The sequence below is a fragment of the Cygnus atratus genome, chromosome 13 (genome assembly GCF_013377495.2).
Source record: "Cygnus atratus isolate AKBS03 ecotype Queensland, Australia chromosome 13, CAtr_DNAZoo_HiC_assembly, whole genome shotgun sequence".
NCBI lineage: Eukaryota > Metazoa > Chordata > Aves > Anseriformes > Anatidae > Cygnus > Cygnus atratus.
The window spans coordinates 6,254,609-6,282,360 of NC_066374.1; the positions used below are offsets into that span (position 1 = coordinate 6,254,609).

At 51.0% G+C, this 27,752-nt stretch overlaps 2 protein-coding genes across 7 annotated transcripts; one reads left to right on the forward strand and one right to left on the reverse strand.

Moving 5' to 3' along the window:
* Positions 1-81: 81 nt before the first annotated feature.
* ERCC6L (ERCC excision repair 6 like, spindle assembly checkpoint helicase) lies at positions 82-6,037 on the reverse strand. 3 transcript variants are annotated; one of them, XM_050713341.1, is made up of 3 exons: positions 5,358-5,849; positions 805-4,403; positions 241-428 (listed from the first exon to the last, which is right to left on the reverse strand). In XM_050713341.1, exons 2-3 carry the CDS (start codon positions 4,292-4,294, stop codon positions 403-405), a joined length of 3,516 nt encoding a protein of 1,171 aa, XP_050569298.1. In that variant the 5' UTR covers positions 4,295-4,403; positions 5,358-5,849; the 3' UTR covers positions 241-402. The 3 variants fall into 3 exon arrangements, with proteins under 3 accessions (XP_035397284.1, XP_050569298.1, XP_050569299.1); XM_050713342.1 differs by having other exon boundaries at positions 260-458; positions 5,358-5,472; XM_035541391.2 differs by having other exon boundaries at positions 82-4,403; positions 5,358-6,037.
* Positions 5,035-27,670, forward strand: OCRL (OCRL inositol polyphosphate-5-phosphatase). Of its 4 annotated transcripts, XM_050713343.1 has the most exons (23): positions 5,035-5,057; positions 5,379-5,458; positions 5,852-5,890; positions 6,560-6,667; positions 6,744-6,839; positions 7,270-7,390; positions 7,499-7,660; positions 8,282-8,383; positions 8,850-8,964; positions 10,727-10,843; positions 10,985-11,172; positions 12,677-12,788; positions 13,881-13,990; positions 14,978-15,113; positions 16,026-16,136; positions 16,416-16,581; positions 17,076-17,311; positions 21,671-21,694; positions 23,919-24,038; positions 24,224-24,308; positions 24,732-24,859; positions 25,682-25,793; positions 25,896-27,670. In XM_050713343.1, the coding sequence occupies exons 6-23, from the start codon at positions 7,302-7,304 to the stop codon at positions 26,018-26,020; spliced, it is 2,238 nt and encodes a 745-aa protein (XP_050569300.1). In that variant the 5' UTR covers positions 5,035-5,057; positions 5,379-5,458; positions 5,852-5,890; positions 6,560-6,667; positions 6,744-6,839; positions 7,270-7,301; the 3' UTR covers positions 26,021-27,670. The 4 variants fall into 4 exon arrangements, with proteins under 4 accessions (XP_050569300.1, XP_050569301.1, XP_035397280.1 ...); XM_050713344.1 differs by lacking the exons at positions 5,035-5,057; positions 5,379-5,458; positions 5,852-5,890; positions 6,560-6,667; positions 6,744-6,839 and adding an exon at positions 7,039-7,096; XM_035541387.2 differs by lacking the exons at positions 5,035-5,057; positions 5,379-5,458; positions 5,852-5,890; positions 6,560-6,667; positions 6,744-6,839 and having other exon boundaries at positions 7,268-7,402.
* The last annotated feature ends 82 nt before the right edge of the window (positions 27,671-27,752 follow it).

Consider the following 27,752-nt stretch of genomic DNA (forward strand, 5'->3'; position numbering starts at 1 on the left):
GCCAACTTAAAAACAGATTGCGGTAGCTGTGTTCTCTTCTTTGCACCAGCATCTGGCACACCCAAATGGCAGGCAAGGTTCAGGCAGGCAAATGGGCTTTATTTAAGTCGAGGAAGGAGGAACTACAGCAGCTTGAACTTAGACTGCATTAAGCTGCACCTTCAGCCTCCTGTGAGGACAGGAGAGACTCAGAATGCCAGAAACGGGAAACCAGAGCTGCAAGCTTGGAGAGGCATTTTAGGCACAGATTTTTTTTTAATTTTTAATTAAATAACAAGAACATGAACTGTTTTCATCTTAGTTAACTGAGTCCACAGTGACGTCCCTTTCCCAGCACCTGAAATGTGACTAAGGGCTTCTTAGACTGCTTCTTCACACAGAGAGAGATGCTGGATCTGCTCACTAGCCATGACAGGAAGTTACATAATCTGAAAGAAGCATGTATTTTTTTCAGCCATCTAAAGTTTAAAAAAAAAAAAGTCAGTGACGTAGCATAGACAAAGAAAGTGAGACTATTTAACAAAAGTATAGAGATTACATTCAACTATTTAACAAAGGTATACAGATTTCATTTCTGGGCTAGCTGTCTATACAAGTTTAGAGTCATAAGCATAACTTCAGGATCTCCACTCTTTATGTCAAGAGCTTGTAGGAAACAGTTCAGTGCCTCTTGTAGATTTCCGTCATCCTTAAGTTTCTTCCCGCTGTCTACCAAGGTACTGTATGTACCTAAGGAAGGAGAGGAATTCTGACCGTCCTCTTTCTCAGAGACCCTTTCCTGGGTGCAGTACTCTATCTGCTCACCTGACTGAAGCTCAGCATCACCAGTGGATTCCTCCTGAGATGACTCTGTCTCATCTGCTTCGGACTGCTCAGACTGCATACCCTCTAGATGGGAGGACTCTTCGGTTGAGTTAAGCGTTTCGCCAGCAGGTTCTTCTTCAGGCTCAACAGACTCCGCACTACACTCTTCTGCTTCTTCTTCCAGAAGGTCTTCTTGCTCCTCACTGTTTTCTTCTTCATCAGTGGTTCCCATGATTTCTCCAATATCCTCAACCTCATCTACCACCTTGTTGATTAGAGATCTCCTGGAAGCTGTAGACCTGTTACCACTGTTAGTTAATTTGGGAGAAAAAATGGCTTTTGTTAGACTCCTGTCGCTTTTAGGAGTAGATGCAGTAATTCCTTCCAGAAATTGATGCAGAGGGGTGTTCAAGGGAGAGGACTTTTTATCAGACTGCTCTTCCTCTGAGATCATAACAGAATAGTCCTCATCCTCACTATCTGAAACAATTCTTTTCGCACGTTTCTTTCTACCTGAAATGAAGATAGCACTGTTTTCCTCTGATACTTCACTCCCTTGCAAGGAGTTATTTGGATCTTCTTCAGCTGCATGGCAGGGGCTTCCAGAGTTACCATTCTCACTTAAAGTTTTTGCTGGAGATTTACAAAGACTTCCTGTTTTTAGTTGGAAGCCCTCATCTTCTGGGTGCTCCAGTGATCTTTCCCCATTTGAGGCATCTTGCCATCCATCTTCAGACTCTTCCAAGACCAAATTGAAGTCAACTTGATCCTGGAGAGATGGCACAGACATTTCCTCCAAGCTGGCTTCCACCACACGAGACTTCTGGATCCCAGCATGGACTTCTGGCATAACATTTGGTAGGTTTGGTGGCGTGGCAGATAAAGCTAGCTCAGGAATGTCATTCCCCTCTGTCTCTGAGACACCAAGTGGGTCAAGTACTTGAACTGACATTTCTGCATCTTTTAACCTTTTTGGTGTGGCTGACCATCCCGACTCGTTAGCAAAATGCTGAGAATGCCCAGACAGGCCATTCCCGGCCTCAGTCAAGCTATCTGAATTTACATGGGGAACAGGAGAACACTGCTTCTGCTCGAGACTCGGGCTCTCTTTATCAAGTGGACAAAGTCCAGGTGATAACGGTATAATGCTTGAGTCCAGATTTTGCTCAGACCCTTGTATATCAAGCTGTTCCACTACCTTGCTGCTAGTAAGGAGTTCTGTATCCATACTGGACATCGCTTGTGCCAGTTTCTCTTCGCCCAACTCATCAACGGTCAGACTTGTCATTTTAGAGCTGACATCAAGAATCTGGACCTCCATGTCCTCTGTAAGATCAATGACTTTGTCATTTTCACATTTATCAGCTACTGGTGGTGAAACCAAGTTATTTATGTTGTTCAACCCTGGAGACCTCTTCTCTGCCTGGGAAGCCAGTTCTGGTGGTCTTGACCAAGTCTCCTCCACAGCATTTCTGATCCCCTCCATCCTCAGATCTCTAAGCTGAGACTCTAACTGAACTAGCTCGTGGGCTTTCTGTACCCTCTTTTGAATGTACTGATGGGCTTCTTCACTCTCAGCCTGCTCCTCATGAGTCATTTCTCTTGTAAATATTAAGTCATGATCAGAAATGCCAAACATTTCCAGAGAGTGTAAATAAGCGATGTGTTCATCCAGCTGCAGGTCAGTCTTTCTTTGGGTGGCATGCAAAGACTGCAGCTGGATCTGAGTTGTGGATGTTCGGGTGTCTTCTAATGTGAAAAGCTCCCTTAGTTCCTGTTTGGAGAAATATCTAAATGGGTTCTTTTTGTCACCAGTAGTCTGTCTTATTAACGAATCCTTAAATACTTGTCGCCTATATATTTTCTCTTCCACTGTACCACAGGTAATCAGTCTATAAATCACGACATTCTCCTTCTGCCCAATCCTGTAAGCCCTGTCTACAGCCTGAGCATCTGTAGCTGGATTCCAGCTGGGATCAAAGATCACCACTCGGTTGGCTGCTGTTAAGGTTATGCCAACGCCACCGACTTGTGTTGTCAGCAGGAAGACGGAGTAGTCCTTGTTACTCTGAAAGGCGCTAATGCGCTTCTCCCGTTCTGTCAGGTGGGTCACTGTGCCGTCAATACGCATGATCTTAAACTGCCTGCGAGACAAAACCTGCTCTATGATATCCAGCATCTTCCTCGACTGCGAGAACACCAGAGTTCGGTGCCCCTCCTCTCGCAGTCTTTCTAGAAGCCGTACAAGGAACAACATTTTCCCAGACTCCTGGATCAGGGTCTCAACAGACAGATGATCTATTTTGTTGGCACCTGAGAGCACACCTGCTTCACTCTTGGAATCCTGCTCTGAGCATTCCTGTCCATCTAAGCCCAGCTGGGTACATGCTCTTGCGGACAGAAGCCTGGGGTGGTCACACAGCTTCTTCAAGACAGTCAGCTCAGCCAAAGGTGACCGGGTTGTCATCAGCACTTCTTTCACGTGATCTAGACAGAGAAAGTTCCTGTAGATTTTCTCCTGCGTTGGAGACAAGTACACCCACACAACAAAGTCATTTTTCCTAGTGAGAGATGGCATGACAGGAGCACTAGCCTCGCTTGGATCCTCAGGAAGAAGGGCATCTGGTTTGTCAGCATGACTTTTTTTGATGTCTTCTTTAGTTCTTCTGAGGAAATATGGCTTTATAATTGTCATTAGATTCTCAGATATCTTAAGTCCCAGTGCTTTCTCACCTAGAGTCGCATCCTTCTCCCTGGCCCTAGTAATAGGATTCTCATACTCCATTCTAAATGTTTTGGCTGTTCCTAAGAGAGAGCCCTGGCACGCAAAGTCAAACAAGGACCACATCTCCTGCAGGTTGTTCTGCACCGGAGTGCCCGTGAGGAGGATGCGATGCTTTGCAGGAATCGCATACACGCACTTTGTCGTTTTGTTGGACGGGCACTTGATTTTATGCGCTTCGTCGAGGATGATGTAGTCCCAGACAAAGTCCTGCTCGTGGCAGCTAGTGAGCTGCTTCCAGTTGTTGATGAGCATCTGGTAGCTCGTGACGACGATGCCGTTCCTCCTCTGGACCCTCTCCAGGTTCCTGGTGCGCTCCGTCTTGCTGCTGCCGTGGAACTCCTTGACGCGCAGGCCGGGGGTCCAGCGAGCGAACTCGGCCAGCCAGCTGCCGACCAGGGTGGTGGGCATGACGAGCAGGACGTGCTGGATGAGCTCACCGTCGAACATACCCGAGAGGAAGGCGATGATCTGGACGGTCTTACCCAGACCCATGTCGTCGGCCAGGATGCCGCCGGGCCGGCCGTCCCGGTGCAGGCGGTACAGGAAGGCGACTCCCTCCCGCTGGTGCTGGAAGAGCTTCGCGTGCAGCTCCCCGTAGAGCAGCAGCCCGCTGCCGCACACGTCCACGAACCGGCCTTCGTCCTCCTCCTCCTCCTCCTCCTCCTGCTCCGCCAGCTGGGCCAGCGCCGCCTCCAGCCGCTGCATGCGGCCGCGGAGCTTCTCGCTGGGGCGGATGGCGGCCGCCTGCTGGAACAGCCGCAGCGCCGCCTCCAGGTCCCCGCTGCCCGCTGCCTCCTTCGCGTCGCTCACCAGCCTGCGGGGACGGGCACGGCGTCAGCACCGGCACCGGGCACCGGGCACCGGCCCCACCGGCCCCACCACCCCCAGCACCCCGGGGCCCCGGGGCCCCGGCCCCCCGCTCACCGCCGGTACCACTGGTCCTGGTCCTGCTCCCGGTCCTGGTCCTGGTCCTGCTCCCGGTCCCGGTTCTGCTCCCGGTCCCGGTCCCGGTCCCGGTCCCGGTCCCGGTCCCGGTCCCGGTCCTCCCCCGGCCCCGCCATGTCGCCGCACCGCCGCCGCCGCCCCCGCGCCGCGCTTCAAACCCCGAACCTTCCCGTCCTGCCCCGCGCGGCATGCAAATGAGCGTCCGCCGCGGCCAATCGGCGCTCTGCGTGGGGCGTGGCTTTCCGGAGCCCCGCCCCTCCCGGCGCCTCGCTCTCGCTCCTCCCGCCGCCAGGGGGCAGTGCGGCGGGCGGGCGGGCGGGCTGCGGGTGGGGGCGGGCCCGCCGCGGGGTCGCCGGGAGACGGGGGCGCCGCCATGGAGCCGCCCGCCGCGGGCCGGGGCCTGGCCGGGAGGGGGCGGCGGGGGGGGGCCGGGGGCTGTGCGGGGCCTGGCCGGGGCGGAGGTGCGGGCGGGGCGGCGGGAGCCGTGCGCGCTCAGCCTGGCGCAGCGGGGCGGCCGCTACGGGTGAGCGCGGCGGGACCGGGACCGAGCCCGGCCCCGGCCCCGCGGGGAGCACCGGGGCAGCCCCGCCGACAGCGCCCGTGGGGGCCGGGACGGGCCGGGAGAGCGTGGGACGGGGCGGGGGGCGGCCCTCCGGGGGGCGGCGGGGGCTGGGGCTGGGGCTGCTCCCGCGGGGCCGAGCTCCTTCCCCTTCCCTGTCCCCTTCCCTCTCCCCTTCCCTGTCCCCTTCCCTCTCCCCTTCCCTCTCCCCTTCCCGGTGGTGCCCGCCCGTGCACCGGGAGGGAGCCACTTCTGCGTTCTCACCAGGCCGCTCTCTGTCTCCAGGGTCGTTATCCATTCGCGGGAGAGGGAAAACGCCGACCCGGATTACATCCCCATCAACAGCCGCTTTAAGTGCGTGCAAGGTACTGACCCCCCTGCGGCAGAAACCCGCTGCCCAATGATTCAGTGCAGCTCTGCCCGTCGTTTTTGCTGTGTAAGCTCTGAAGTTCGTTGTTAGGCTGGCCTTTCAGAAAGGAGCTATACCCGAGCGAAACAAAACATGCAAAGGTGTGAGGACTCTGATCATTAGCAGTCTCCCCTCTGACCCTTTGACAGGGGAAAATGACTGTCCAGGCCTTCCAGATATGACCATTCTTTCTGCAGGAGCCATTATTAAGAGCAGAGATGTAAATGAAAGCCCTTTGTTCAATTGTTAGGACGCTTGTGGCTAGACGCAGGCAACGTGCTTTTTCGAGTGCTCAGTTACTGCAGCGTTAAGCATGAGCTCTCTTGATGCTGTTTCTCCTCTCTTCCAGAGGCAGAAGAAACCCTGCTGATTGATATAGCTACAAACAGTAAGTTTTATAACTATAGACAGTCGTGTGGCTAAATGTCCTTTCAGGAAACAGGCTGCCTGCTGGACACCGATACATGCGTCTTTTACTTGCTGTTTCATACTTCTCCTCCCTACTTTGTGTTTGTCTTTTGAGCAGGCAGGGGACGTATTTCCTCTAGGGTTGTCTGGCTTTTATAGACCTCCAGTTGTCATGGTTTTAACTGCCCAGATAGAAGGACTGGCAACTGGTTAAACTTTAACTTCTTAAATTTTTCCTGCTTTCAGAACCATTCTCATTCCCCTTCTGTTTCTTTGACTTGTTCTTGAGCCTCAGTTACCATCTGCCCTTATCAGTGTGCATGCGACGGCGCACTCTCTCGTCACTTGTTCTGCATTCTATTTCAATACATTTTTCTTACTACTTTTAGAGTTCTTCTCTGTGAGGTAGCAGTGGGGAGAAGTGTTCCTAAAAACAGGAAAACAAGACTGGTGATAGCCCAAACAGGGTAATCTCTGATGCACAGGGAAACTAATTTAGGTGCCAATTCCTATCCGGAACAGTAGCTGGACATTGCCTGCCACTGAAGAGCTCAGAGGCTATATAGTAAGCCTGGTTGCTCTGAGGGCATCACGTCTGTGAAGCAGACGTGGCTGTGACTCTGTGAGTCTGTGTTTGTGCCTGAAGCAGGCTGCAAGATCCGGATACAAGGGGACAAGACAGCTGAGCGGCTCTTTGAAATCCCTGATGAGGAGCGTTGCTTGGGTTTCCTTTCAGAGGTGCAGAGCATACAGGAAGGTAAGCAGAGCTATGGCTGTACTTGTGAAATCCTCAGACCACCAGCAGTTTCTGATAGGGCCGATTCTTTTTCCAGCTCAGTTAAAATCTTCTCTTCCGGACCATAAGGACTCAACCAGCTGGCATCAGGTGGAGAAGAACCTCCCAAGTCTTTTGCAGGCCTCTCCTTCAGGTATTAAAGTGACTGTCACCTTTGCATGCTCTGTGGTATGTACAGGACTGGGCCCTCAGTGGCAGGGAGCTGTGACTGACGCTGCACTCAGCCATCTGCCTTTTGTCCTGTTTCCTGTCCTCACCTTATCCTGTGCAAAATGAAACTTCCTGGTCCTTGGATTTTGTTGCCTTGGACCATTTGTTTCTTCTCCAGTGCTGTCTTCTGCCTAGTGCCTTGGTTTGCATGTTTTAAGCTCCGTTCTGCCTTGTTCTGTGGTTAGTACCCTTTCTCTGTGTCACCTGTGCACCTTTTTCCCTGTGTCATCGGAGCTGGTATATTGTTGTTATCATTTGCTCTTTCACATTCCATGGAGTTAGATTCGTTCCTTTTTGTTCTGAGCTGTATTAAATTGTTTTTCACGGTATTGTGCTTGGCTTCGTCTTTATAGGAGCTCTGGGGTTTGAGGATGACTTCAATGCTATGAGCCTGGAGAAGAAAAGAAACATGCAAAACCACCAAACAGGATCTCGCCGGGATCCCCCACCTCCTCCTGTGCCTCCAAGTAGGCAGTAAGTACCATGGTGAATATCTTCCCCTTTTTTGTGTTTTGTTTTGTTTTGTTTTGTTTTTCCTAGACAGCAGAACCAGTTTTAATTCTGCTCTTGCTTCCTTCCGAGATTTCACCGAGAGAGAGAAGGTACATCAAGGGACCAGCCAAAAGTAACCAACACTATGCGCAAAATATTTTTGCCCAACACCCAGTCAGGACAAAGAGAAGGCCTCATCAAACATCTGCTTGCCAAGAGAGAGAAGGAGTATGTTCACCTTGAGAACTTCAGGTTAGAGACTAAGCAACAGCGTACATAGGTAGAGACAAACCTTTATAATCTCCTCTGTGAGCTCAAGTCCAGCCCAGGTTTGAAATCTGACAACTTGGGTGGCTAAATGAGGGTTGGCGCAGACTGAAAACAAAACAAATGTTTGCAGTACAGCTTCTCCTTTGGTATCATTTCCTTTATGTGTGTCAGATCTCTGGACCTCCAAGTGAGACTGAAGCAGTTGAGCAGAAAGACAGAAAAGGGATCTGTCCCACCACACTGCCTTGGCATCACCCCATACAACATGATTTTAAAAGAGACAGATGTTTGCTGGCCCCGGTGAAATGTCTTTAGTTTTGTAGCTTTCTGTAGAATTGGTATCACTAAAGATGAGCCAAGCCTAGAAATATTTTCAGTTATCCTATAGCTGACTTTACCCTGTACAGGTAAAGTCAGCTATAGGATAACTGAAAATATTTCAGTTATCCTCATATCTTAAGCTATAGGATAACTGAAAATAGGATATGAGAGAGCTCATGTATGGTCTGCTCCGAGCCTGAATGTTGCTGTGTGCACTGGAGGGACCCGACTTTTGCATTAGTTACTGGGTTTTCTGACAGTTCAGCTGCTTTTGTGTTGTAGATTTTTTGTGGGAACGTGGAACGTGAATGGGCAGTCTCCAGACAGTAGCTTGGAGCCCTGGCTGGCATGTGACACAGAGCCTCCGGACTTGTATTGCATCGGGTGAGAAGTGATAACCTTCTACTTACTTACGGTGCTGGATTTCTTGTTGCTTTTGCTTGGATGCTGGTGTGCTGTATTTATCTGAAGTTTCCGTCATGTTCTCAGGGGTTCCAAAAAGCTGAGCTATGTCTCAGAAGAGCTGTCTAGGGGGAAAGAGCTACTTGTGTGAGGCAGCATTTCAAGTTAAGCTGTGACATAGCAAAATAGATTTTGCTTGAGGTACCCGCAGTGCTCTCCGGTTGTCCTCAGTTTAAAGCAATACTTCTCCCAGAGAGAGGGTTTCTGGGGTGTATTGCATTAGGGTCTCCAAGGCACCGCGGTGAAATTCTGCTGCTGCTTTAGCAAGAAAGAATGAGGAGCTTTTCTACCAAGAAGAGAGATTCCTGGACGTTTCATATGGGACCTTCCTGTAGAAAGAGGGCAATCTGTAGGAGAGGTGGAATGTGCTAAGTTGACTTGGTTTTAGGTTCCAGGAGCTGGACCTCAGCACGGAGGCTTTTTTCTACTTTGACTCTTCAAAGGAGCAAGAATGGCTGGTTGCTGTGGAGAAGTCCCTGCACCCTCAGGCTAAGTATAAGAAAGTGAGTTCTGTTCAGTATATGGGGGTTTGTCAAAGGGTTGGAATGGCTGGAAAGGAAACAGAAATGGTCTTTCCCTTTCCTCACCTGACCCAAAGAGCAGAGACTGTAGAAATCAAGGATGCGTATTTGACATGTGTCTGCAAGTCTGTGTATCAAATACACTGAATTAAATCTGGAGAGTCTATTTCTGTCCCACTGTTGTAGTAGAACATTGTATTTTGAAGCAGAAATTTACAAAGACGGGTAAAAGTAACTATAAAATAAGAGGCAGGTAACAGGGAAGTGCTATGCTCAATAAAATCACAGCGGCGGGTTCAAATTCTTTATTTGTATTATTCTCACTGTTGTGCTTTAGAAACAAGGTGTGTCTTGAGCTGGTAAGTTAAATGAATAGCTTCTCCCTGAAGGAATGAAATAATTTATGAGGAGAAATATTCCAGAGGCTGCTGCCTTGGGGCGGAATTGCTTCAGTTGTGGCACCTGGTCTTTATTCTGGTTGCTTTGGAGCAAGCTGTTGTTTTTCATCTCTGCTGTAGCAAACCTTCTTGCTGTAGGTACCAGCCTAAATACGGTTTCCCCTTCCTCGTTGGCCAATGCACTCATTGTCACGCCCCTGTCCTGCTTGTTTTGCGTTGAGCTCCGTGGCATGCATTACAGGTAACCAAAAGCAGGAAACCAGCACCTTGCTGAGCTGAAGTTCATGGTGAAGGAGCCAGGGGTCATGGCATGAACTGCAGAGAGGCTGATGTTCCTGTGTCTTTGTTTTACGTGAGTTTTTAGGCAAACTTCTTCCACCCTTGCAAAAGGGAGAGAACAGGATATGGCCGCAGGCAGGGGGAAGTGACTGAAACCATAGATAAGACTTGTGGTTGCATGTAAATGTCATTCCTGCAGACTGTACTGAGTACTCTGCCTCTTCCCGTTTTGTGCTATGGTTTCATCTTCTTCCTTCACTGCATAGACTTAATCCCAGCACATCTTAATATGTTTATGCCTCTCAAGTGAGCGTGTAAGCAGTGCTCGGGGTGATTAGGCCTCATCACGTGTGTCAAAGAACCAGCAGCAGACCTGCAATCCTGCTGGGACAGCGCACGTCAGCACTGTGTTGAGACCTGGGGGTTGAGCCCTGCAGCAGAGAAGAACCTCTTAACTCCAGAAAGAGACTGTTTACATTAGAGAAAAGGTGTTTTCTGAAAAGCAAACAGTTGGTACAACTCAGAGACACTGCCTTTTGATACTCTGCATGTCAGGCACGTTTGCCTCAGGAAATAAGAACTTTTCTGTCCCTTCTCCTCAAAGGTATGTCACTTCTTCTGCTGTAGTTCTGAGTAAGCAAGCATGAGCTGGAGCTGCAGCCCTCAGTGACAGTCACAACAAGACGTTCTCTGCAACATGCCTAACTAGCTCTCTTGGGATCTTCCTGTGATTGCCTTGCTGGTTAGAGCATAATTTGTAAAAGGCTGGGACTTCACAAAAAGATCTGCTACACATCTGTGAAGTGTCTGTTACCTCACAAGACAGCCCTGCTTGTAGGGAAACACCAGAGTGGGAAATGTAGTAAGCTCAGCACAACTGATGGCAAGTGGAGGGTGATAGATTGTCCTCCAGAAGCTAGCTTTGGGACAGGAAGCCCTTTGGGTGCTGTTGCAAGCAGGGGTTGAGTACAAAACACGATGAGGGACTAAGAGATACCGAGAAGGAGGACATGAGGCAGAGCAGGCAGTGCCCTGCTGGGATCTCAGGGTTTCTTTTATTTCTACAGGTGCAAATGGTCCGTCTGGTTGGAATGATGCTGCTTGTGTTTGCTAGGAAGGATCAGCTGAGTAACGTCAGAGAGATCATGACAGAGTCTGTGGGAACTGGAATCATGGGGAAGATGGTGAGTCACTGAGGCCAGTTTCTAGCTTCAGTCTATCCATTCAAGAACTGGCACGGTCTGGTTTTGTTCTCATCTCTGTGCCGTCCCCGTCTTCTCCCTGGTGCCTTTTCTCTAACGACTGTTGATGCCTGGTCTCCCCAGGGCAACAAGGGCGGTGTGGCGGTGAGATTCGTGTTCCACAACACAACCTTCTGCGTTGTCAATTCCCACTTAGCTGCTCACGTGGAGGACTTTGAGCGCCGAAATCAGGATTATAAGGATATCTGTGCTCGGATGAGTTTTGTACCCCCTGACGATACACTACCTCAGCTCAACATCATGAAACACGAGTAAGTTTCTTTTACTGTCCACCTTTCTTGAAGTGGTGTTGAATAATAAAAATCAAGTTAAAATCACAGCAACAAGAGATTTTCCACAGATAAGTTTTCTGGCTTAATTAACAATATAACTGAAAATGCCAAGGTGTCTTGTGTGCTAGAGCTCCTGCAGTCGAGCTAGCTGGTCACCTTTTTACCGTGGTGACTCAGGCAACCTGTCTGTAACGGCCCTTTTCTCACACGTTGCGTATAATTTTCTCATTTCAAGCAAGCAGCATTCCTGAGTCAGTGGCTGAGCATTACAGGGCTTGAGGAAGCTGAGTGGTTTTTTTTGTTTGTTTGTTTTTCGTGTGATGGGAAATAAAATATAAATATGGGAGGAAAAGGGATAGCAGAATGGGCATTGTGTGTACTTTTTAGGCTTTTTTTGAGTAACGAGTATTTACAATTGCTGTTTCAATTTAAGTGCATCAGATGGCATGTAGGCAACGCTTGGTTCAATTATATTTTCTTTTTATAGAGTGACAGTGCTACTGAATAATCCAAATCAATCCCAAGCATGCGTACAACAAAGCATATAAATAAGGTTTTCTTAAACCTAATACAAATAATTAATACTTCTACAGGTAATAATTAAACCATTAAAAACTCAAAATATAGAGTAGATAAATAAAGAAAAAACTTCAAACGTTAGATTATCCTTGATAATCCACTAATGGAACTTTTGAGGTTAGGTTATAAACAGGAAGAGCTTTGATACTAGAAGCATTTAGACTTTAATCATTGAAGGAAACCTTTATTTATTAAAGAGAGAATACTACCAGTGTTTCTTTAGCTGGTGGTAGTGGGGAGGCTGTAGATCTGTTCGAAAGTCCAATGAGGAGCAGAATAAGAGCAGTTGCTGATGAGATATGGCTGATAGATAAGATAGGCTCCCTTTGAGCTTTTGTCCTATCTGTGCTTTTGCAAATCCTGTATCAGTCAGGGTTTGCTAGGTAGTTGATAAAGTAGCATGCTGATCTGGTTGAAAGAAAGGCAGTGAGAAACTGGTAAAAGCATGGTATCACACGAGGTTCGAGCATGCAGATACATGCACATGAGCCTGCCTAACTGATTAACAAGCAGGAACGAGTTCTATTGTTGCCCTCTTCTATAGACAAGAGCCTGAGTACTAGGTGGATTTTATGCAGCTTGGGAGGTTTCGAAGCTTTCGTGAGACGTGCAAGTTCTGTTTCATTACAGAGCTGGTGATGTTCTCAAGGCTTTTTTCAGACAGAGGCAAACACAATCATTTCCCATTAAACCAAGTCTTCAATCCCATGTGGGATTCCAAAGGAGATGCCACTAGAAATTTCTGCTGTCAGACTTGGTCCTTCATGTCTCCTGTTGTCTTCCGTGTGTCTCAGTCTTCACCACCAGCAACCAAATGTCTGTTCTCCTACCCACCCCTTCGTCCACATGTAGCTTACGATACTAACTTCTGGCTCTTCTTTTCCATGTTTGTCTTTGTTTTCAGTGTTGTCATCTGGCTAGGAGACTTGAACTACAGGCTTTGTATCCCTGATGCCAGTGAGGTGAAAAGTCTTATCAGTAAGAATGAGCTTCAGAAATTGTTGACATATGACCAGGTCAGTGAACCCCGCCTATGTTCGCTCCATACTTGTGAGGCCATTGTGGCTTGAGATGTGCCTGTACTTGGGAGGATCTGGCAGGCGCTCTGCGATAAGTGTCTGTAGACATAGATGCTAGAACCTAGACAGAGCTCTTGAGTGTCTTGGTGACATCAGCTCTCTGGACCAAAATAGCTTGTACACAATACTGGGGTTAACAGAATGACTCAGGCAGGCAGTTACTATCAAAGTGTCTTTGCATCTCGCTGGAAGATTTCTCTCTTCAGTACAAGCTGGAACATAGAAATTTGTAACTGCAACAATAGCTGTTGTAATCAGTGTCCTGGAAAAGGTATTGATTTGGAGACCAGTACTTGTCTTCTCAGACAGTTTGACCTAAATTTTGTGCTGTAGTCTTCACCACTCAGTGGTTTTTTTGCAACACACTGGAAACTAAGGTAGCACCAGATCTGCCTTTAAGATGACAGATTCTGCCTGTGAAATATGAACAAAAACAGTGTAATAGCATTCCTGGCACACAATTTAACAGTAAATCTGATTGATTCTATTCTGTAGCTCATGCCTGCTGTACTACAGAGCTTCAGGCAGAAAACAACTGTAGCTTAGATTTTTTTGGAGGAAAAAAATGAGGAAAATTTGCAGCAGAGTGGAAGAGAAAAGGAAGGCAGTGTCAGGTTGTCATCTGAGCACACTTCCGGAGGCTTTTTCTAAACAATTGACAGTGAAATATTAACGATGGTGTTGCTTGAGCCTGAAAACGAACGAAGGCATTTAGCACAAGAGGAACAATTAGTATTTCCCTTAATTTGTTATATGCTGTCTGTATGGTATGGCAAGCAGTGCTGTGCCAATTCAAATTCAGTCTATTTGAAAAACACTCCACTGATGTGTTGAATTTTTATCTTTGTTAAAGGTGTAAGATCTGAGAGGTGGTTTGTGTGATATCTGTGATGAATCCCTTGGTGACAAGTTGCAATTGCGCAGCCTATAGATTTGCTCTCTGACACTGCTGGGGAGGGTGGGTCATTTGGGGTGGTTTGGTTTTTCGTTGTTTAGTTTGTTTTTAAAATGATCTTTTTCTGCTTCTAGCTGAATATTCAGCGTATTCATAAGAAAGCATTTGCAGATTTCACTGAGGGAGAGATTAAGTTCATCCCCACATACAAATACGATTCTAAAACAGATCGCTGGGATTCCAGGTAAATCTGCTGCCAATGTACATGTTGACCTATAACATAAAATATTTTTGTTGTAAAACATCATTTCCTGCTTCCTAAAGGTAGAAATACCTCTCAGTGTTACGGTGATAGCTGGAGTATACAGACAAATTTGTACTCCTTTGTTTCCCCTACTTTCTGGAATAAGCAGATCCTGTATATGTGGAGGAGGCACATGTTTTAACCTCAGTTGTTGATGATTCCGATACATGAGCGCAGGTAAAGAGTGATCTCACAGGTGACCCTGCACTGGAGGGGTTTTTACTGCTTCCAGAGAAAAACAGTATAAAAGGGGTTGAAGAGGGAAAGGAACGTGCTCTGTGAGTCATCCTGGCCCCTGACTTGCACACCCGCAGGGGTGGCTACCTTGGGATAGCAGCAGTTCTTCCTGCTTGCCACTCTCTGCTAGGTGCCTCCCACAGATGTTTATGCTTCTGCTGCAGAAGCTTGGTCTAAATGGAGAAACTCCCAAGAAGCAGTTTCAAGCCATATAGCAATTAGATTTTACTCTGCCCATGTTTGTGAATGAGCACAGTAGTTAATCTGGAGAAGGATAACCCAGGATTCAGATTTCATAACATAATTGTAATAGCTGAGTAGACTTTCTGTAGTGGAAACATTGGGTGATGGGTCAAGCTGTAATGTGCAGAAAGGCCTGGCAGCAAAAGAAACTAGTGCAGTTTGGGTCACACTACACATGGGCTCGGACTGTGGAAACAGACCTGTTTGTGGTCATTCTGATTCCTGATCCTGGAAGGGATGGGAGTTCTAGCTGCTGTAGAGGGAAAGGGAAGAGAGCAGAGTAAATTCCATCATATTCCAGTTGAGGGGAGTGTGGGAGTTCACTCCATCACTGCTGATGTGCTCGTTGATGATAGGGGTGGAGGGAGCTGCGTGGCCAGGAAGAGAAAGAGCTTATATCCATATTAGAGCTGTTGGATTCCTGTGGTAACTTGTGTTTCCTTGTAGTGGAAAGTGTCGTGTGCCAGCATGGTGTGACCGAATCCTTTGGAGGGGTGGGAACATAAATCAGCTCTGCTATCGCAGTCATATGGACCTGAAGACTAGTGACCACAAGCCAGTCAGCGCGCTTTTCCACATCGGGGTAACTTTTTTTTATATGCAAGGGCAGGACCACAATATTGTCATGCATTCCTTTGGGAGGTGATTGTGTAGTCAAGGCACGTCTGTGAATGCTGTTGCAAGAGGACAGAGTAAATAAAAAATAAGGTGTGTCCACTTGGTAGGTGTGCTGCAATTTGGCATCAAACACTCAGCAGTTGCAGTCTTCGTGTGCAGTGCGGCCTGGCCGTAGTGCTGGGACAGTGTTATGCCAAAGCAGTGCAGGTGTTTGCTGTCACTTACCCTAGCAGATGTGGTGATGCAGTAAATAGGAAGGCAATCCCATCGACTACTTTAATGGTGCTGCTTAGCTTCTGGGGTATACCCTATGGTACGCAGCACTAGAATGAGTGAGCTACTGTTTTCTGTCCTCCCCAAAGAGACAGAGCAGAAAACTGTAATCACTTGTGCCTGCTGTTGCAATGTTGTGTTAGGAGAGTGTGTCACTGGTTTACATCTGGTTTTGTTTGATGGTGACTGGCTGGCAACAGATTTGGGTTTCCTAGCTTACTGAGTGGGGATGGTCCATGTCCGTTTTGGCTACTTCCTGCTTTCTGGGCTGCTCAAGTCTCCTTAAAGGAGAACTTTTGTTCTCCTGGAGAATGGTGAGGAATGCTGCAAGATGCCAGTGCTGTCCCACAGAGACCACCCCCAGTAATCTCCGAGTAGTGTGACCCCTTGACCAGAAACACCCCAGTAACACATCTCTTGGGATAAAATCTGCATTAAGTTGTCTATGCAGCTTGGAGGCCCCCACGTATGCAAATTCTCAGAGCCTCAGGTACACACAGCAACTACTTAGAGAAACCTGTCACTTCTGCAGTTTACTCATGATCACAGGAGTTCTCGTAAGGCTGGTCAGAAACTTTGCTGAGTGTTTTCTGATCTTCCACAGGTAAAGGTTGTGGATGACCAGAGGTATCGAAAGGTGTTTGAAGATATCGTTCGTATGATGGACAGAATGGAGAATGACTTTCTTCCTTCGCTGGAGCTAAGCAGGAGAGAAGTGAGGATGAAATCTGAATCACTGTCCACTTCCCAAATACAGCAGTTTTAGAAGTGTTGGGACTTAATTGTAGGAAATTTGAACTTTATCTGTTATCTTATGATCAGGAATCGGATTAAAAGGGATATCTTACTTTGGCTTCTTGAGAGGTGTTCTGCTAGAAGTTCTGTATTACGTAGGCACTTTCTGGTTGTGGGTTGCCACTGTGGAGTCTGTGTGGCTATCTTGTGTGTCCTGTACTGGCCGCTAACATGATTTCTGTTTTTCTCCTCTCTGCAGTTTGAGTTTGAGAATGTAAAGTTCCGTCAGCTGCAGAAGCAGAAGTTCCAGATAACCAACAACGGGCAGGTCACCTGTCACTTCTCCTTCATCCCAAAGCTCAACGATAGACAGTACTGTAAGCCATGGCTTCGGGCTGAGCCTTGTGAAGGTTACTTGGAGCCAAGTGAGTTTTGCCACTGTTTCTCCAGCGTATTGGTATAGGCTGCCACTTCTCATCAGTCCCTCCCCTCTTTCCTGGGTCTCACCCTTTCTGCCATCATCCTTGTCTGCCTGTCTTCTCAGTTTTGTGGCCTTTGTCCCTGTAGTACAGAACCACAGAATTGTAGGGGTTGGGAGGGATCTCCAGAGATCACCGGGTCCAACCCCCCTGCCAAAGCAGGTCCTTAGAGCAGGCTGCCCAGGTAGGCGTCCAGACGGGCCTTGAATATCTCCAGAGAAGGAGACCCCACAACCTCCCTGGGCAGCCTGTCCCAGTGCTCCCTCACCCTCACCGTGAAGTTCTTTTGCATGTTGGTGCAGAACTTCCTGTGCTCCATTTTGTGGCCATTGCCCCTTGTCCTGTCCCCACGAACCACTGAACAGAGGTTGGCCATATACGTCTTTGTTACCCCTTGAGGAGAGTGTCTGTGTGTTCATGACAGCTCCTGCCTGTTGCAGATGAGAGTGTGGACATCTCCCTGGATGTGTACGTCAGTAAGGACTCCGTAACCCTTCTGAACTCGGGCGAGGATAAAATTGAGGATATTCTTGTCCTTCACTTGGACCGAGGGAAGGACTATTTCCTCACCATCAGTGGGAGCTACCTGCCCAGCTGCTTTGGCACCTCCCTAGAGGCTTTGTGCCGGATGAGACAACCCATCCGAGAAGTTCCAGTCACCAAACTTATTGACCTGGTAAGTAGCAGCATTTCTGGAGCACAAGCTGCTGTGAATGGGCATGCCAGATTTGCCCTGCAGGTCCCTTAGGGAGAGAGCATGTTCCTTTTGTTTACTCCTAAAAGCTGGAGTAATGCCTTCCATATGGATCAGCTATGCTGGCTCTAAGCTGATTTACTTCTTCCAGAGCTTGAGGTGGTCTTTTGTGATTTTCCCCTCCACCACCGATAGCTTTTGGTAGCTTGTACTTTGTCTGTGATTTCCTTGACTAAGTCCTAAATATTACGTGGTGGTGAGACAAAACAATGATTCCAGCATCTTTGTTTGCATTACTGCCCTGCTGTTGCTGGCGTGCTCAGCTGAGTGGCTCTGATGTGCCTTAAGCAGTGTGACTGAAATGATCTCCTCTGAGATGCCTAGGCTTCTTCGGCCATGTAAAGTGCTACAGGATCCTTTTCCTTCTGGACAGCTGTGGTATTCACATTGCTCAAGGGAAGGAAGAGACAGAAGCAGGACCAAAGAAAGGAATTTGTTGCTGTTAAGTGTACTGATGACTACAGCTCAGCAAGTGGCCAGCCTTGCAGCCTCTCTGGCCAGTTCCTGTCACACCACAGTGAGCAAGCTCTTCTGCAACGCAGAGATAACTGTTCATCTCTACAAGCATCACGAGCCCCTAGCATCAGCATTCATCCTTCTGAAACCTTGTATGCCTATGAGGTGGTGTGACTGTGCCCTAGTCATCTTTTGTCTTTTTGGTATTTCGTGGCTGTTTTGGAGGTGAAGCCCCATTCTGAGGGGCATTGATTCTTGCTTCAGCCTGCTTTCATTCCTCTTTTCTGATGGCCTTCCCTGGCCTTGCTTCAGAATGGTTTAGCAGTTGTTGAGTTTTAGTCTGTTTATTCATTCTTGTTCAGCCAGGAAGGCCCTTTCATTTTGTAGAATGATAGAATGGCTTGGGGTGGAAGGGAACTTAAAGATCACCCAGTTCCAACCCCTGTGCCGTGGGAAGGGATGCCACCCACTAGATCAGGTTGCCCAGGACCTCATCCAACCTGGTTTTATCAATTCCAGGGATGGGGCATCCACAACTTCTCTTGGCAACCTGTTCCAGTGCCTCACCACCCTCTGAGTGAAGAAATTCCTCCTAACCTGTAATCTAAATCCCCCCTCTTTTAGTTTAAAACCATTCCCCCTTGTCCTGTCATTACCTGATTGAGCCAAGAGTTGCTCTTCATCTTTTTTATAACTGACCTTTAAATACTGACAAGCTGCAGTGAGGTCTCCCCAGAGCCTTCCTTTCTGCAGGCTGAACAGCCCCAGCTCTCTCAGCCTTTCTCCATAGGAGAGGTGCTCCAGCTCCATCATCTTCATGGCCCTCCTCAGGACCTGCTCTAACAGCCCCACATCTTTCTTGTGCTGGGGGCCCCAGACCTGAACGCAGCACTCCAGGTGGGTCCTCACAAGGGCAGAGCAGAGGGGCACAATCACCCCCCTCCACCTGCTGGCCCTTCCTCTGCTGATGCAGCCCAGGATGCAGTTGGCCTTCTGGGCTGCAAGCACACACCGCTGGCTCATGTCGAGCTTTTCATCCACCAGAACCCCCAAGTCCTTCTGTGCAGGGCTGCTCTCAGTGAGTTCTTCTCCCAGTCTGTGCTCATGTCTGGGATTGGCCTGGCCCAGGTGCAGCACCTTGCACTTTGTCTTGTTGTTGAACCTCATTCGGTTCACATGGGTCCAATTCTCAGGCTTGTCCAGGTCCCTTTGGATGGCATCCCTTCCTTCCGGTGTATCAACTGTACCCCTCAGCTTGGTGTCATCTGCAAACTTGCTGAGTGTGCAGCTCGATTTCTGTTGACCTGGTGGATTAGCACAGTTCTTGCAGTCTCTGTGACATCCTTTCGTCTCTTCTCATATCTTAGATTCTTGTCCTTCTGTGTGTGGTTTGTTGTTGTTGTTTTTGCCCAGGGAGCTGCTGCTTTTTCACAGTTGTAGATTTGACAGGGCCTTCTCCTGCTGGCTTAAACTCCTTTCTCTTCCCTTTAGCAGCTGCCCCACCCTTTCTCCCTCCTCCGGTTCCCACCTTTTGTAGTAAGCATCCACTTTTCTCACTGGCCCGACATGCAGAAAGGCCTTTGTGCTTTTTTTTATGCTAGATTTCTGATTTTTGTAATCACAAGATTAGGTTAAGCAGAATCCAGATGGCAAGACACAGTGTTTGCCTCCTCAATTCAAGCAACTAATGCAGGCCTCAAGCTCCTCATGCTTTTCAGGATTTGGTTGATAATCATTCTTTTTTTTGAAATGCGTCAAACTCGGTCTGGAGCATTTCAGTAGTCTTGGTGACTTTTCTTCCTGCTTCCAGGTGCTCAGCACTGACTTTTTGCTTGATGGATAGGAACTTGGGCCTAGGTTCTTAGCTTCTGCCCTCCTGGATATGCACCGTTGCTTTGCTGAGTAACTGTACTCTGGGGCCTCTTCTGCTTCCTTTACCTCTGTTTCCTTCTTCTGTTATTCAGTGAAGAGAAGCACAGGAAGCAAAACAATCAGAGAAGAGCAAGACATGAAGGCGCTCTGTCCCAGCATTTGCAGTAAAGAAACAGTCTCTTCTGCGAGTGAGGTCACTTTGACTGCAGTATTTCAATTGGAACATGTTAAGCAAGCTCAAGGAATACAAGTATAACAGCCCAAAGCAAAATTTGGTCACTTAAGAGTATAAAGCTACTGTCACATTAGAGCTATTTTAGGTCTGTTGTCTTTGATCATACCTGTGAGTTGAGAAATTCTTGGAGACAGGAAAAACTGAGCACTTTCTACAAGGGAGAATGGTGACTCTGTTCTGTGCAGCCCAGAGGCATTTAGGTCTGGTTTACATGTATTTAGCAAATGTGTTGACTGTGCAAAGAAGTGTGTGTGTGTGTGTGTTAAGAACCATTCTTTCTCCTGCACTTGCTTAGTGTTAGAGTTTATCATTCACTGCACCAAGCATTTTTCTTGGCCTGGCAAGATGGTATGTCTTGTCTTCAGCAGAGGGAGATTTGGAGAATGCAGGTCAGGAAGTGTCTGAGGGGCAGTCTGATGCAGGATAGCGACGTGTAAGTGTGAGCTTGTTTGGAAATGGCTCTCTGAGTTCTCCCAGGAGAAGCTGCTAGCACTTGAGCATCCTGTCTTTGGGATTTCAGTGTTAGCGTCTCATCCTATTTTTTTTTTTTCTTGGGATCCTCCTGTGGGCTTCAAAAAGCGTCTTGAAAAATCTTTCTTAGGAGCACATTGTCTCACAGAGCTCATTATGCTGAACACTACAGGAAGAGAGGTGAACAGCAGGACAGGCAGTCAGGTAGGTGACTCACCCGGTTACCGAACGAACCTCGAACGAACCTCTCTTCTGTGCAGCGTGGCTCTCTGGTGTCCCAAACCTGTGACTGCAGTCCCTCCTCCGGTGCCGTGAAAGAAGAACCTGCGCTAGCTCCTATTTGGAGCAAGCTGGTCTATTCTGGTTGCGTTAAAACACAGCAAGTCTCCAAAGGAAGCAGACACTGCAGAAGCAGGAGGAGAGCTTGAGATGCTGCTCCCCGCTAAGCACGCCCTGTGTCATGGCTGCTGCAGCTGTCTGTCCAGCCCAGCCCTTGAATGCACTTTGGTTGCTCCCACCCTGAGAGGTCGTTCTGCCAAAACTCAGCTTGGGCAACCTGCTTTTGTTTCCTCCTGTGGACTCCACTAAACGGCATCTTAAGTTGCCAGCCAGCACTGCGCTGGCGAGTGGACGCTGCGTTTCAGCATCGTCTGAGGGATTGGACACAGCCTGGAGGGGGCCTTGGCGTGCTCCTCGTCGCAGTGTTAATGCTATTAGGTTGAGACAGACAAGCAGCCTCGGGTTTTGAGCACAAACGCTCATTTCCCTGACTCTACACAAAGCTGCTTAGGGGGCCTGCTAGCTCCACAGCTGCCACGCACTCAGCACTACAGATTTAGCTTGGTGAATGTTTTATCTCTGGCCCGGTCACAGGGGAAGATGGCAGAAACAATACAGGAACATGTATTTCTGGCCAGGAGGATTCAAGAAGGGGAACTTCTTCCTGTCAGATCTCTCTCATCTGCCTGTGGTCCAGCTGTTTGCTCAGTAGTGAACAGTGCTGCTGCACGGCTGCTTTGAGGAGTTCACAGAAGTCTTGACAAGGTTGTGCATCATGTGAGCAGGATTTTTGCTAACTGGCAGGCAAATCTCCTACCACAGGTTTAACTTTGGCCATGTCAGCAAAATGTACGAAGGAACTGGCATTTGGTGGGTTCTCATAATGCAAAGTAGGTTTCTGCTTAATCTGGGATCATTCTCTCTCTTAACGATACTTTTTCCTCTTCTCTCTTTCCCAATGCTCTCAGGGAGAAGACAGCTTCTTAGAAAAGGTAATGCAAGCAATTGCTGGGGAAGTCTGCATCTCGATGACTTGTTTGTAAAGAATGAGAGTTTTTTCCCTTGCTTTCTGCTGAAGAGGGAAGGGGAGGTGGGTCCAGAGGGAGTGCCTGTTCCAGCAAAGCCTCTTAGCGCAGCTGTGGGCCCAGAATAGATGAGAACATTTAGGAGCACAAAGTGACCCCGTAGCCAAGATGGGGCCAGCCCAACTGAGCTGCTTAAAGCTCACAAAATTTGCTATGGGGAAAAAAAAAATACTGTCCTGATCCAGGCAGTAGTGATAAATACTTCCAGAAAAGACTGGCAACCTGTGACATACCTGAATTAACTGTAACCATGCACGTGAGGTGAGGTTCACCAGAGCAGCCTTTTCAGATGCAAGGAGAATGCTGAGTCGGAAAACGGAAATCTTTTGCTCTTTCCATCCTGGCATGCCCTCACGAAGACCTCGGGAGGGTCTCATGTAGGAGGCAGGTGTTCCTCAGCTTCCTCAAGCAGCAGCGCTTGCGCTGCCAGCACCGATAGCCACCGGTGCCACAGTGGGGTTGCTGCTTTACTTTGTGCTCTGCGCTGGGGCCCAGACGAGACAAATCTGTAATTCCAAGGGCAGGTGGGAGGTGGAGACGCTGCTGTGCGCATGGCAGCGTTGTTCCTGCTCGTCCTGCGCCAGCTCAAACATTTGGTAGCCGATGCGAGCTGACTGCGCAGGCTTCCTGGGCTGGGCGACTTCCCCCTCTCCAGGCTGTCAGGGTAGGAGGGGAGGGGGGGGGGATGTCCTCTCCCCGAGAGGGGCTTGAACCAGATGGAGCCCCCAGGCTCCTTCCTAGCAGCGGGGGAGGGAGGAGTTTGATGCTGGCCCCTGGGAGCATCCTTCTGCAGCGCATCTTCCTTCCTCGGCGGTGCTTCCCTTCCTCGCACGCGGCAGGAGAGGGCGCTCGGTGCCCGCCCGATGCACAAGGACGGCCCCGCGCTGCTGCCTCTGCTCCAGCCGGCGGGGAAGGCTCCTGCCGGGGGGGCTCCACAGCTCTCCGAGTCCCACCGAGGGCAGCCTGGCCGAGGAGCGCTGCTCTGGGCTTCGGCTCCAGCGCCACATGGCCTGGAGCGGAGATCTTTTGTCGGAGAGTCTTTAGCTCTCCCAGAGCATCCACAGCTCTCGCCTTAGCTCTTAGAGGGAAGCTGTGAGTAACTCGCTTGCTTAACGCTCTGCTTTCCAGCCTTCCCTGTGTGCCTGGATGAGTGAGGCGGGTGTGCGGCCAGGACCCGGTGTCTGCTCGCTGGGTAAAACTCGGTGATGTGTGGGGCAAGCCCGTCCTGTGCTGCGTGGCCAGTGCCCGTGTCGGCAGGGCTCGTGCCAGTCGGAGGGATCGGGGGAACCCAAACGCAGCCCTGGCTGGCTGTGGGCGGCTGTGTGCGCTGCAGAGGGACAGAGATCACAGTTGTCGTGGAAGCTGCCAGCAAAAATGAAGCGCTTTGTGTTAGGCTTGTGGTGCTCCTCTCTGCTGGTGTCCTTTGGTTGCGTTCCTGCTTGTGCCGGTCTCTTCTGTGTGTGGCTCTGCTGTGCGTGCTTCGGGAGAGCTGTGCGTGGCGTTTCTTTGGGAGCACACAGGAACACGAGCGATCATAAAGTGAGGATAAAATCAAGCAAGAAAACTTTGATCCTGTTAAAGGTTGGTGTGGGGGGGATTTCTAAGCGGTTGAGGTAGTCAGCTGCCTCCCGTGAGCAAGAAGGAAAACGTGACGATGGTGTCAGGGTGTTCTGTTTTCAGCAGACACCTCTCCTTAGGAAAATCAGGAAACACACTTCAGAAAACTGCATTGCTTCAGTCACGCACCACCAGAGCACGCAGGAGTCGGTAAAGACATGTCCTTGACTGTGCAGTCAGAGGAGAGCAGTGGCTGGGCTTAAACTGAACCGTGGAAGCCAGTGCAGCAGCAAGACCCATTACGCTCTGGGGACGGTGGGAGTTGTAACACAGACAGGTCATCGTGGACAGCCAGGGACCTGTCCTGGGAGCTGATTTTTGGAGGGAGCTCCCCTGAGCTGTGCCTCAGCCTGTCATCTGCTGCTCAGTGGTGGAGCAGGCAGGTGGTTCTGTGGGGCAGGGACGTGCCAAAGCAGGGCCAGGTGCGTCCTGGGTGCTGCTGCTGCTTCCCTTCTCCAGACCCTTCCAGAGGGACCGAGCTTTCCCTGAAACCAGATGTTCTCTTTGTCACCAGGAGAAATCCGCGCTGCAGATGAGCATCCTGAACAGTGAGGATGCAAGCGAGATGCCGCTGCAGGTGCCGAAGGAGATCTGGCTCTTGGTGGACCACTTGTTTAAGCACGCTTGCCACCAGGTGAGGGATGGGACCTCCGCCTGGAGATCAGCTCCAGCGGGGTATTTGTAAGGCAGGGCTTTTCCCCTCTGCTAGAGGCACTGGCTGGGGTTCCAGCTTCCACCCTGCTGTCCCTGTGTGCCCCAGCATCTGTGAGGAAGGTGTGAATGTTCCTGTGCCTGTGCTGACACCGCTGTCTTTGGCAGGAGGACCTGTTCCAGACTCCAGGCATGCAAGAGGAGTTGCAGCAGATCATCGACTGCCTGGACACCAGTATCCCCGAGACAATCCGTATCCTTGCTGCGCCTGGCATTCCCAGGAACCCATTGAATCTCAGCTCTGCTGTGAGATCGCTCTCTGAGGAGCGCTTGTCTGACTTCTGGAAGGGCCCCTGCTTGGGGGCTGGCTCCCTTCTGTCCCTCCAGAGCTGAACACGCGCTGATTAACTCAGCCTTAGGGAAGCTTCTGCAAGGCTGTGCCAAGGGCAGGAACTGGTGGTGGGGCTCGGGGGAGGGCAAAAGCAGCGCAGGGTGGATGTACCAGCATCTTGTGTGGGTGGGGGAGAGCAGAGGAGAGGGGCAGTGGTGTCGGGAAGCAGTTAGGCAGAGAACCGGCAGGACCTGCGGGGAGGAAGCAGCAGCAAAGCAAATGGGAAGGAGGAGAGGCGGGGGCGGTCAGTCTGCTCCGCGTGCCCCTTGACTCCCTCTGGCCCAGCGGGCAGTAACCACTCTGTGGCTGAAGCACTCCTCATCTTCCTGGAGGCTCTGCCAGAGCCGGTGATCTGCTACGAGATGTATCAGCGCTGCCTCGACTGGTCGCACGACAGCCGGCTCTGCCGACAGGTACGGCGCTGCCTCTGCCTCCATCCACTCGCGGCAGGCTCGGGGGAGCTTTCCCTGCTGCTGTCAGCTCTGGCGTGGGCCCAGGGCTTGCTGCCTTCCCGTGGGCTGGCATGGAGCATTGGGAGAGGCTCTTTGTGGTGAGCAAAGAGTGGCTTGGGTGCTCCGGCAGTGCTCTCTTCTTGCCCAAGGGCTGGCACTGTGGCTCCTCCAGCGGTCCCAGGAGAGCTGGTGGCTTCCAAAGAGCCCCCAGGCGTGGGTGGTATCACCCTGAGCACCTTGGGAATAGTAGCCCCAGGGAGCGAGAGAGCCTTCACCAGTCTCGAGGGTTTGAGCACCTGCTCAGTGCTGCAGTTCCTGTGCTTTCTCTAAGGACGGCAACAGAGTGGCTCTTAAAAATAGCTGGCGGAGCAGCAAGCAAGGCCAAGCGTGTCCTTGGGCAGAGGAAGAAGCTAGGAATGTTTTCAGAGCTGGCCTCGGGAAACCTCTTGTCCTGGTCCTCGTGCTGCTACTGTGCAGCTGGATCCAGCTGGAAGACGAGAGGGAAGCAGCCCCAGGGCAGTGTCAGTTTTTACCCAGTGACAGTTCTCCTAGAGGTGGTGTCAGCAGGAGCTGAAGCCCAGTGGTGCTGTCACCAGCAGCAGGCTACAGCTGGTGGCTTGCTGCTCTCTTCCTGGGACTGTAAGCGGTGCCTGGTGGTCGTGCAGCAGCCTCGAGGCAGCAGAGGGGGAAGGCTGCCCAGCTGCAGTGCAGGGTGGCACAGCTCGGCCAGGCTGGAGCGATGTGCATGTGCTGGGAGCGTTCCCATCCCTGTTTTCTTTGCAGGTGATTTCTCAGCTGCCTCGTTGCCATCGCAGCGTGTTTCGGTACCTAATGTCGTTCCTCCGAGAGCTGCTCAAATACTCGGAAGACAACAACGTCAGTGCCACCATGATCGGTAAGACCGAGGCTCCTCTCTGCCTTCTCCCTGAAATGCGACCCCTCCCTGGCGCCTCTCGAGGCCTCCGCTCCCGACCTGTAACTAACTCTGCCTCTGCAGCCACCTTGTTCACCAGCCTCCTCCTGCGGCCTCCACCCAACCTGATGGCAAAGCAGACCCAGCAGGACCGCCAGCGTGCCATCAACTTCCTCTATGGCTTCTTGCTTGCCGGGGACGAGGAGTGACTCCTGCCCGCGTGCCAAAGCTGGGGCCCCGTGCTGCCGGCCTCGTGCCCAGGCTGGGCCTCTGGCGGCTGAAGGGCAGAAGGCTCCAAGCTACTCCAAGTGCCGTATTTACAGTTGGAAGGGAAGCGTTCTCCTCTTTCCCACTGCTGTACCCCACGCCGCAGAGGACCTGCGTGCTCATTGCACTGCCATCCATGACAGGACCCTCCTGCTTTCTCCCCTGGAGCTGGGTGGATCTGCCGGTACCCAGACGTGGTGCCAGCGGCCCACTTGTCCCTTAGCCATGTCACCAGTTCCCCGACCCACGCTTCTCTCCCCTTTTCACCCCCGTCTCCCTGGAGTCATCGCAGGGAAGGGTGGAGGCTGCTGGTGCTTCTGGAGGGCTGTGGCTCAGCTGCCTGCTGCTCAGCCTGCAGGCTGCATCCCTGTGTGCTGGTGGGCACTGGCCGCACTGGTGAGAGCCCTGTGCTCTCCCAGACTGGCATTGGGCATGTGTCACCCTTTGCCCTGCAGCAGCCCGGGTTAACCCTGATCCACGGTCCCCGAGCTATGAAAGCAGGACGCTGGCAGTGCCGCGAGGGTTGGGTTATCTGGACACGTGGCCCCTTCCCTCTGGCGGTGCAGTTTCCTCTCCTTCCCTCCTGGGGTAAGGTTTTGGCATCCCCATCCCCCTGCTCCGGCCCCTGGGTTTCTGGCACCAGCGCCTTGCTCTGCCCTCTCCCCCTGTGCCCTGGCTGCCCTCTGGGGTGCGGGGACTGGTGGCTGACGTAGAGGAGCCCGGATCAAGCAGGGCTGTGAGGGGAAGGTTTATCCAGGTGTGGTTTATCCAGGGCAGTCCCTGTGCATGGCACGGAGCAGGACATGGCACCTGCCCCCCCCATCCCTGCTGCAGGACCGGGTCTGAGGGCGCAGGCAGCATCGAGTGCCCTCCATCCATCCCTCGGGGGGGACGGGGAACGAGCCCCAGGTCCCATGGGAGCAGCGTGCCGGGGGCCTGAAGGGCTGGGGGGTGTGCAGCTGGGGAGGGGAAGCCCTCAGGAAGGGAGAGGTGGGCGCAAGGGGGGGCCTGTCCCTGCTGAAACACTAAGCAGAGCCCTGCCTGTGGGGCTGCGGGGGGGAGCTGCCAAGCCTCAGCCAGGGTATGTGGGGACGGTGCCTGTGCTCAGCCCCAGACCCACGTACCTGGCCTCATCTTGTGCTGCCCCGTGTTCCCCGTGCCCTGGCTGCGCTGCTGGGGGCTCCCGGACCTTGTGGCTCTTATTATTATAATTTTTTTTTTTTTAATTTTTAAATTACATAATTTATTGGGAATCCATCTGTTCCAAATAAACCTCAGTTGTGCAAGCAGTGGTTTCGTGGGCTTAGGGCTCAGGCCGAGCCTGCTGGCCCTCACGTAGCAGTGGCTGCGGGGCTGCAGCATCCCGGGAGTGACGCAGGGCTGCGGCTCCGGGGCTGTGCTGGGGGGGGAAACCCCCAGGGGGAACGGGCAGAGCTGGGCACAAGGGCCGGGCGGCTGAGCGTCCCTGAGTGCCTCGGTGGCACGCAGTTCTCAGTAGGGCCCCCCCCGTGTGCTGGGGAGGGGAGCGCAGCGGGGTCCCGGTGCCAGAGTGCGGCACGGGGCCCTCCAGCCCCGCTGGCTCGGCATCTGGAGCAGCAGCGGAGAAAGCCGGCCGCATCCTGCCGCAGGAAACGGCCACCAGTGTCATCTCCATCTGCTTCCTGCCTGCTCCTT

Bases quoted from the DNA above. Each gene is read 5' to 3' on its own strand.
- OCRL (XM_050713343.1), top strand. From the start codon at position 7,302: ATGAGCCTGGAGAAGAAAAGAAACATGCAAAACCACCAAACAGGATCT. The intron at 8,965-10,726 runs GTGAGTTCTGTT...TTATTTCTACAG, and splicing joins CTCAGGCTAAGTATAAGAAA to GTGCAAATGGTCCGTCTGGT. The intron at 16,582-17,075 runs GTGAGTTTTGCC...TGCCTGTTGCAG, and splicing joins TGAAGGTTACTTGGAGCCAA to ATGAGAGTGTGGACATCTCC.
- ERCC6L (XM_035541391.2), bottom strand. From the start codon at position 4,294: ATGCAGCGGCTGGAGGCGGCGCTGGCCCAGCTGGCGGAGCAGGAGGAG.